This window comes from Solanum tuberosum, unplaced genomic scaffold (assembly GCF_000226075.1).
Source record: "Solanum tuberosum cultivar DM 1-3 516 R44 unplaced genomic scaffold, SolTub_3.0 scf00114, whole genome shotgun sequence".
In the NCBI taxonomy this organism is placed as follows: Eukaryota; Viridiplantae; Streptophyta; class Magnoliopsida; order Solanales; family Solanaceae; genus Solanum; species Solanum tuberosum.
In genome coordinates, this window is record NW_006239038.1 from 359,840 (window position 1) to 369,964 (window position 10,125).

A 10,125-nucleotide genomic window follows, 5' to 3' on the forward strand; every position below is an offset into this window, starting at 1 on the left:
TACGGTATTAAATAGTCTAGGGAGGTAATAGGTCCTCATGAAAATTTAGTATCGCAACAGTAAATCTGACCAAAGTTGGGGTATTTTTCAGACCCTTATCCCATATTTTTATATATAAATATTTAATACCTATAACTTTTTATAGTAATTTAAAATCAAATTGTATTGTATTGTTAATTTAAATATAATGTTTGTTTTCATTGTTACATAAATTTTATTAAATTGGATTGTTTAAATCTATTGTTAAGTAACAATGAAAAGTTTTATTTTGTGAAACCACCGATTTAATGTAACCAAATTATTATCTTAATATTTTCTTATTATTTTATTTTCACTTATTATTTAATAATCCTATTTATTTCTCAGTTTATCATTTCATAATAACTCTATCTCATTTTTTTTTTTACAATATAATCTATTCGAACAATATAGTGAAGTATAACTAATAAGGTAAACTAGTAGATTCTCCTTGACATGAATATTAATATTTTTTCTATTTCTATATTTCTTAGTATATTCCTATAAACAAATATAAAAACATAACAACAATAAAATAAAATAAAATAATTAATTGCGGCGGCGCCATTTTTACACCTTCACTCTCTATTCAAAACCCTAACGTCACTCTCCTTTAACACTTCGATTCAGACGAACAAACCCTAATTTCTGTTAATTTTTTGGTAATTTTTAGTTTTGAGAGTTGATTTTAATGGAGGAAAATCAGAAGCAGAAGCAATTTTTGGTTTCATCTGTATCGGAGCTTACAAGTTCTTCATCTTCGTTGTTTTCCAAAACCGAACCGGTTTTTGCTCGGTTAAGCTTAGATTCCGGTTCGCCGGAGCTCCGAATTGGTCAGGGTGCAGAGTTGAGTGATGCCGTTGTGTTCAATGTTAAGATTTCTCAGGTTAGTTTTTATGAATTTTGTAAATAGAGTAGAATGCAATTTTAATTGTTAAAAAGTAGTGTAAAGGATTACAGTTTTTATTTTTTGTTAGAAATGTACTGTTTATGTTGAAAATGCATAAAAATAGTACAGAGATCAAAATTTTAAAGCTAAAAAAAGCCATATTTGGCATGAGTGGAAAGGATTAAGTTGTGGAAAAAGCCTCTTGCAGAAATGCATGGTAAGGTTGTGTACAATAGACTCTCGTGGTTTGGTCCTTTCTCGAATTCAGCATGTAGCGTGTGCTTTAGTGCACCAGGTTGTCCTTTTTAGGGGAAAGGATGGAGTGGTACTAATGGTGGTGTTTTGGTTCTCACATTTTCTTACTAACTTAAAGGTTGCATGTTGTTTCAAACCATGTTCCATGGACTCTTCAAAAATGTTGACGGGTGCGTGTTGGATCTTTCAAAAGTAGTGCATTTTTGAAGGATCCAACACATGCGTGAATAGTCTTATGATTTTGTTTATATTTTTCTGGGGTTTCACGTTTTGTGCATTTCCCCTCACGTTTTCTAGTAACCAAACAGAATGACGAGTGTATTATAGTAAAAGAAGTGCAGAAAATGAAGAATAAAACTGAAAAAAATGATATTTTAAACTGATGCTCATTAGGAATTTAAGTTATGTATTTGAGGGGTATTATCTTAGCCTTGATTCTCCTTTCCTTTTTCCAGTTATTCAAGCTAGGCCCTGCCGAATCCTTATGTGTATCTGAAGCCAATAAAGAGGTATGGTGTAGTTGTTTAGAGTGCATAAGGTAGTATTACAATGTGATAGTGTTGGACTTAATTATTGTTTTCTACCTGCAAATAAATTTAGTATCCTGTTAACTCCTGTAAGGATTTCTAGAGATGTTTGCGTTACCTTTTGTTTATGCTGATTATTCTAGTGAATGTTATACCAACAGTGGAATCAACATATCATTTGGAATGCTTCGACTTCATTTTTTATTTTTTTTTGAAACTGGTAATGTTGTATTCCTCAGCATTAAGGTATGCTGGAGACCTCCAAAAAGGTAGTAACAAGCTAAAACAAGAGACTAATTACAGTAATCCTAAAAGATCTACTAATTGTTCAACATTTTCTATACAATGTTCTTTACACCAAAAGTAGAAAGTTGCAATGCAGCTCCCTTTGATTTTCTGAATGTTGTTGAATCTATCTTCAAAGTTTCTTCCATTCCTCTCCCTCCAGATAGTCCACCAGATACAGTGTGGGATTATTCTCCACCACTTCTTCTGTGTCTTTGCCTTTCCCCCCTCTCCCTAATCCAGCAACTTAACAAGTCTGCTGTGTGCTCTGGCATTGACCATTTTATCTCTGTTAAACTGAGGAACATAGTCCAAAAATCGACTTCATTTTTTTTTTTTTTTTTTTGACAAAGGACTTCATTTTTTTTTTATTAGCGAGAAACAATAAAACCTAATCTACTTTTCTGTTTATTGCCCTGACGACAACCTATCAAAATTGCAGTACTATCAAAAGGTTATCTATCAGAATATGCTGCCTGCATGACTTTCATACACATATATTTGTACGTAGATGACCAAGCACTACTTTGCATAATGCTGAAAACATGTAATACTGCAAATTTGTGTTCACTGTAATAATAATAGTAACGTGTTGCTTTAGGATTAGACAATTGCTTGCATGCAAAAATATGTGTGTTTGTCAATTGTTATAGACATCATTTATCTTGTCCTGGAAGAAAAGTTGAAGGTACTCATTTTATGTAAATCACTATTATGTTTGTGGAATTTGATGTTGTAATATTAATGTTATGCATTAACTTTGGTCTTTTGAACCAGAAATCACATTCAAGAGGAATCTCCATTCAATTTAGAAACGAGGAGGAAAGTAGGGCCTTCCATTGTGCATTTGAGCAATGGAAGAAGGAAGTGGTTGTTCAAGGTCTGTTTTGGTGTATGTCTGGAATGCTTTGTACCAAGTTCCCATGCAACCTTGTGGAGTAGCCACATTCTCCTCTCCAATAACCCTCTTGTTTGTTCAAATGGCATGTTGATTCTTTGCAGTTGTGTAGATATTGTGGTTACTGATATGCTAGTCTCATGATTTTGTGTGGTAAAATAACAGATATTTGATAGCATTCTCTTCGTGACATTTTTTACTTAGATCCAAACTGTGAATGTTTGAAGTGTTGTGGAAAGAATCTTTACTTTTACTGAACTTTGTTTATGGCTCATCCTTTGCTTGTTAATCTTTTTCCGATACTGATAAATATTAATGTCTTTCTAAGCTATATCTCCTGCGGTATTAGGAACTTTATAGTTGGCCGACTGTTATTAACATTTGGTTAGTTATTGTCATCAAGCTTCTACTATTGGTTGCGTTGGAGTACTGGTCCATTTTTTTATGTTTTTCTAAAGCACTTGTTTTTATTCCCCACAAAAATTAGAATTTGGACAATTCATTTTAGATATTTGACTTCGTTATAAGAAAAGGCTGGTTTTGGATATTTGACTATGTTTTCATATCAAAAAAGAAAAAAATAAGATATTGACTGTATCTAGCTTAAACTAGGTATACAAAGTCGAAGGCTAAATAGTGTAGCTGAGATTCTCCATACATGTTCTTCGTTTAGTATATAATTAATGATTTTTCTTTCTTTAGCTCGTGTAAATAAAAAGGGAATTGCTCTTACTGCAAATAAGAAAGAAACAAGAAAGTGATGTGGTTCCTGTCAAAAACTTAGAAATGTTTCACTATGCATAACTTCCCCGTTTTTGATGAATCTATTACTTAAGATCAATTTCATTTAAGGGCATGTTGTCTAACTGCTCTACTCAGTGAAGCTTATTGTAGTTACAACTGTTAATAGAAATCTGTGGTGTAACTAATGATTTTTTTTTATATAAGAATAAATAATGCTTTCTATAAATGTAACTTGTTTTTGTCTTTCTGTCAGAACCTTTGAACAATGGAGCAGTATCAACTTCGAAAAGCAAATTTGATGACAAAATTGAGGCATCTTCTGCCAAAATGTACTTTCACTACTATGGACAGCTATTGCATCAGCAGAATATGTTGCAGGATTTTGTAAGGACAGGTATTCTGAACTTCGATATCATGACTTGAGAATTTCCTTATAGAGGTTCATAGTGTGTCAAGAGATGATGTGCTCTCTTTTATTGCTCCTAGAATGTTATGGAACTCCTCCTTTTTGCATTTCTGAAGGATCAAATGGCTGAATCCCATTATGGAGAGTTTGACTTGACAAATATGAAAACTTGCAGGAACCTATTATTCCGCTGTAATTGAGAACCGTGCTGATTTTCTTGATCGCGTAGTGGTTGATGTTGGTGCTGGTAGTGGCATTTTGTCATTATTTGCAGCTCAGGTGATCTGTTTGTATCAATGCATTTTTGATGAATGATATCAACCTTGGCACAGCCAGTTATTCTAATATTTACTATATATCTTTTCTTTTTCCTACCTCTCTTCACATCCAAAAAAAACCTCATAGGCTGGTGCAAAGCATGTTTATGCCATAGAGGCTTCTGAAATGGCCGACTATGCAAGACAACTTATTGCTGGAAATCCATCACTGAATGACAGAATTACAGTAAGTGTTGTTTTACTTTTTTAAGCTGACCCCACTTAGTACATGATTGAGGTGTCGTTGATTGATTGATTGTTCTTTGGCCTTTTTGGGTCTCTTTTTCAATGCTATCCAACATATTCATATAATATCTTGGCAGTGCTTCTTATGTGTTTTTTTGTTAATGTTTCATGTATGGATGTTTAGGTAATCAAAGGAAAGGTCGAAGATGTAGAGTTACCTGAGAAAGCTGATATTTTGATCTCTGAGCCAATGGGTAAGCTTGTCTAGTTAGCCTTTTTTTAATTCATTTGATAGATCATGTTAGCTTCTGAGATGGAGCATTCTGTATACTTTGGTCATACTGCAAGTTTGTTAGAACTTTAGGTTATATCACTGTTAATTGTTTGGGAAGCTTATAAGATAAGCTTTCTGTTAGAGTATGTTTCAAGAACCTATACTACAAAGATAGAAAATATATGAAAGATCAAGAATACAGTAACAACTTTTTGTTGAGCTCTCTTTTCAGTTTCAAGCAGAAAATAAGTTTGCAATCTTCCAAAATAGGGTAGAATGTGTTAATCGAGAACAACCAGAATTCCATGAATAGAATGTTCAAAAAAGACATGCTTAAACCTGCTGAGTGAGTAATACAGTGCCTATACCTTACAGGTACACTTTTAGTTAATGAAAGAATGTTGGAGTCTTATGTGATTGCAAGAGACCGGTTTCTTGTTCAAAATGGAAAAATGTTTCCTGGCGTTGGAAGGTAATTTTATTTTTTAACTCAAGCACATTGAGGAATCTCGCCGTGTCAAATCGATGGTGATGTCTGCAATTTTCTTATAAGGTTTTGTTTCTCAGTCATTTCCTTGTTTTATCCCTTCAAATGTCTCTGTCATGCCAAAAATATGAAGCTGATATTCTTCATTAATTTTTTCATCTTACTATCTTATCTTCTGTCATATTGGGTGTGCTGTTAATTTTAGAATAAAATATGAAATTAATACTATTGTTAAATATAATTGTGAGTTACATTGGTAATGGTTTTCTGCTTCATCTTGACAAAGTAGTGTTGGTTGTTCCTTCGATGGATTAGCTTAGGAGGTTGGAGAATGTTAGTATAACTAATTCCCCTTTTTTCTTTGATTTTCCCCCCTCTTGCACATGTTTGCCTGATTACTCAATAGTATTTGGGCTGAATCTAAATTATATTTCCTACCCTTCTTTATTGGTTGCATTTACATATTTCTGCATGAATTCCATCAAGTGTCTTGAGCATGCATTACATAAACTACCATACAACCTTTCTATTATTTTCCTTCATCTGTTTTTTCTTGGATATGACATTCTTATTATTTTTTGCTTACGTTTCCTTTTACTCTTGTAGAATACACATGGCACCATTTAGTGACGAATATTTGTATATGGAAATAGCAAATAAGGTACACAGAGGATCATATCACCTTTTCTTCTTGATCTTGGAGTTTGTTCTGTTCTAAAAATTTCTCATTTCTTCTCTGGCACCCCTTCCAACCGAGAGAAAGAAAACCATGGTTCCTTCTCTTTAGGGAATGAAGGTTGATGGGTACTATGTTTCTGCCATATTAAGGGTTTCAAATGGTTTAAAATCTTTGTTGAGGCATAGTAGTAGTTGTTGTGGTGGATAGTATTCGTTTGTATTTGTGGTGTTTCCTGTGAAGAATCTGAAAATTTTCTTCAATGCAATGTAGAACTCCTGTAACAGTTCTTTTTTCATTTTGCCCATGAAAAGCACTGATATTTTGTTCATCTTTTGCTCTTAAATGAATAAGACCTCAATTGCTAATGGAATATGTTATGGACTTCCGTGGCTGGGTAGATAGTAGGAGAACAAGAGAAACAAATTGAATGCCATCTAAAATCAGTGTGACGAATAGAACTTTTGGTATTCAAGCTTCACAGTCACCATGGATGTCTATTAGATCTTCATGTTTTCTTTTTAACAAGAATCAATTATTCAGGCGAAGCTTATTGACAAAGATCTCACTGTCCAAAATCAGTGTCCATTTACCATTAGTATTTACCAGTAACTTCTACAAATGTCTGATAGTTTGGACTTTGGCTTTCTTTTGCTTTTATACACTTTATGTCTTCCTTTTCGCTGATATGATTTACTGACCATTGTTTACATTATTTTTTTTCGATTGCGAGTCAATATCTTAATACTATTTTTATTCCTTGCGGTCCAGGCTACCTTTTGGCAGCAGCAAAACTACTTTGGGGTTGATTTGACACCATTGCACGGATCTGCTTACCAAGGATACTTTTCTCAGGTCAATATCCTATATATTAGGAACTCTTGCTTGGGCTGGCTTTAGTGACCATACTTGTCTTATCCCTGAATACTTCACTTTGACTTGAACAGCACTTTTAGAGCTTTCTTGAATGTTCCATTTTCCTGCTGTGTGGAGTTCTCTTATTTATTAGTTACTTGTACTTTTAAATATGCAGTCTATGCTAAAATATCCAATTGTACTATGGAATCTTCAGAATATAAGGCTGTGTCTCAGTAGTGTTTCTTTTGTTTGACTTCCGTCTTTCTAGAATACCCACTCTACATGTGTCTGCTGGTCAGTTTGGAAGGAGAGAAACTGTAGATGTTTTGAGGGTTGAAAGGAAAATATCCATAAAATGTATCATGAAGAAGTTTAAAGTATTCGAGAGTGGACTTTTCTGATTATTTGTGCTAGGTTACTACCCTGGTAAGAGAATAGTCCTACCAAATCTAACTTAATGTTTAAGATGTTTCTAACAAATAAATATGCCACATAAGGCGTAAGAAAAAAACGTTGAGGGGTATTATCTTGGTTCAATGTGAAGATATGGTAGGAGGTCTACTTATCTTGTTCTATTCAAGATACTGAAATGGTGAACAAATTAATTGGTTATTCAAATGCAATAAAATAGTTACATAGTATAATGTAATAATTTGGCCTCCAAGATGCAATAGATGTACTTTATTCAGGAAAAAGAATTGTAATAGACGTACTTGTTAGCCAAAGATTGTGTATTTTTTGTGATTTTTAGTCAAAGCTTGAAAATATTAGATAAAAGTTTCGGTTGAGGTATGCATGCTTCTGACTCATACTCTTTTTCCATTCTCTTTGGATATTTTTGTCCTTTTGCAGCCAGTTGTTGATGCTTTTGATTCTAGATTATTGGTAGCTCCTGCAGTGTCCCATGTGATAAACTTCAGTTCAGTAAAGGTATCAATCAACCATTTATTCTGTATGACGTGAAAATGAAGTAGTTGCATTCCTTATTCTTAGAAGGCTTTCTATTCCTTTTCTCCCATTCCTTCTAATACAGGAAAAGCACTATCCAGTAAAGGGTGGTGATGTTTGACAAAAGTCACACTTCACTGACTCGGGGATCACTTGGTTAAAATGTAAAGGAAATGAACAATTTTTTTGTTTGAGGTGTTAATTAAGGGAAGATTTAACTGAAGTGTAATTACTCTTGATTGTGGGTTATCAGATTTGTTGACCGTCTAACACAAGTTGTGGGCATTAAACTCTATACAAAAGTAGTTGTAACATAATGTCTCTATGAAATGATATTTCCCACATCTATATTACAGGAAGAAGATCTATATGAAATTGACGTCCCGTTGAGATTTCTCTCTACTGTTAGCACTAGAATTCATGGGCTGGCTTGCTGGTTTGATGTACTTTTTAATGGAAGGTGAACTTTTGTATCTTCATCCCCTTGGTTCTGGTACTTGGTCTGTTTGCTTTTGTTGCTAAATTGTTTCCCCCTTTCTGCAGCACTGTGCAAAGGTGGCTGACCACTGCTCCGGGTGCACCAACAACTCACTGGTATCAGCTTCGGTGTGTCTTGCCACAACCACTTTATGTCATGCCAGGACAGGAGATAACTGGTCGGCTTCACCTAGTTGCCCACAAGGCACAAAGTTATACCATTTACCTAACATTGTCAGGTAGTTCTTTATTATGGTTATTTGCGACATGTCCATCGTGCCTGTCAAGTCAAGATTGCTGATATTTCTTCAAGAATCTAACATGTCATTTATTTGTATAGCTCTTGTTGGAGATATGCTCCAAACATCATCTGTTAAACTCGATCTGAAGGAACCATATTACCGGATGTCCCAGCCTCAGGCATATTCAGCAGCACAGGATCAAAATCCTAGTCAGCTATTACAATCGGTACTGCAAATTTCATAATCACAATTTTCACTGTCTCACCCCCCTTCTGCCCCCCCTCCCACTAAATTTTCTAGGTGCACATAAGCTTTTAGTGATGATTTGAAATTATTTGAGGTGTAGAGATTCTTACTAAATTCTTTTGAACCTAAAAATAGCTATGTGGTGAACGAGCAGCCGCCTTATTTACTTAGTCTGCAGTGCCCCATCATGTGCGATCCCAACTTTTTTCCTTGACAAAATACATGATGATTCTTCTTGCCAATGGGTGGCTGGAGATTTGAATTCCGGAACTCTGCATGTTCTAATAGCATATTGAAGTTTGTAACTATCTTCTCTAAAAGCTTAAATTGTGAATAGAGAGCCCCCATAAATACCCAGTGTTTGTAGGTTGGCTTATAAGCAGTGTTGTCAAAGGCGTGCTTAAAGCGCATTTAAATCTGAAGCAAGGCTCAAAACACATTGAGCGCTTCACCTCATTTAATCTGCGCTTCAGTATCGGTATAGAGGCTCTGTCTGCTCTAAGACAGTTTTCCTTGCGAATGAGCGTTTCATGAAAGAGGTGACACTTGAAACAATTGATATTTCAACTCCAGTTGTGCCTTTTCTCACTTGTGCCAAAGCTTTATTTGTGCTTTCCGACCTTAGAGGTTTTTTTTTTCTTTTCGCTTATAAGCAAGGTTTCTTTGTTACCCTTATTGCTGTTAGTGAGAGCTCAAGTTTACCTTTTTCTATCTTGAACAGGACATGCAATTTCCATCTCGAGATGACGACGGATCAATCCTAATGCAACCACCCTCCCCGAATGAGCTACATTCTCTCTGATATTAAAATCCAACTCCAAAAATGTGCATCGACGATGCGCTTTTGCATATGTGATGTGCAAGCATGTTTATGTTAGTCCAATTTCCATCAAGTACATCTTTTTCCATTAACAGTTGCAGACTCCAGTGTTGAATGCTTCCAAATTAAACTCTGATAATGATATTAGCGGTGGCTATTTGAGCTGTTCAGTAGTCATATTACTCACCAGTTCAACTGATTCAGTTTTCCAATTTCACATGACCTTTGTTTGGGTTTCACATTGTTAGCTATATTGCTCGGATTCTCCAAAAAATGTCAAACCAAACTGTCGATCGGATCTTTAAAAAGTAATGCGTTTTTGGAGGATCTGATACGAGTGAGGCATTTTGACATTTTTTGGAGGATTCAAGCAACATAGGCTGTAAGCCAAATGTCAACATTATTTTCATATTCAAGAAAATATTTGAGCCTTTAAAGTTCTGTTCAAATTAATTAATCTGGTTATTTCGAATTTCCAATTTTACATATAAGTTCAACTTCTTACAAAAATGAAAATGCTCGTATATATATATATATATATATATATATATATATATATATATATATATATT

General features: G+C 34.4%; 1 protein-coding gene across 1 annotated transcript; it reads left to right on the forward strand.

Annotated features, from left to right (window-relative positions):
• The first annotated feature begins 545 nt into the window (after positions 1 to 545).
• On the forward strand, positions 546 to 9,792 carry LOC102604413 (probable histone-arginine methyltransferase 1.3). The gene is made up of 15 exons (XM_006349751.2): positions 546 to 904; positions 1,618 to 1,671; positions 2,752 to 2,854; positions 3,870 to 4,010; positions 4,198 to 4,301; positions 4,428 to 4,526; positions 4,710 to 4,779; positions 5,175 to 5,271; positions 5,893 to 5,947; positions 6,734 to 6,817; positions 7,673 to 7,750; positions 8,125 to 8,228; positions 8,312 to 8,484; positions 8,586 to 8,713; positions 9,455 to 9,792. The coding sequence occupies exons 1-15, from the start codon at positions 710 to 712 to the stop codon at positions 9,533 to 9,535; spliced, it is 1,566 nt and encodes a 521-aa protein (XP_006349813.1). The 5' UTR covers positions 546 to 709; the 3' UTR covers positions 9,536 to 9,792.
• Positions 9,793 to 10,125: the final 333 nt, after the last annotated feature.

Bases quoted from the DNA above. Each gene is read 5' to 3' on its own strand.
- LOC102604413 (XM_006349751.2), top strand. From the start codon at position 710: ATGGAGGAAAATCAGAAGCAGAAGCAATTTTTGGTTTCATCTGTATCG. The intron at 1,672-2,751 runs GTATGGTGTAGT...CTTTTGAACCAG, and splicing joins TATCTGAAGCCAATAAAGAG to AAATCACATTCAAGAGGAAT. The intron at 7,751-8,124 runs GTATCAATCAAC...TCTATATTACAG, and splicing joins TAAACTTCAGTTCAGTAAAG to GAAGAAGATCTATATGAAAT.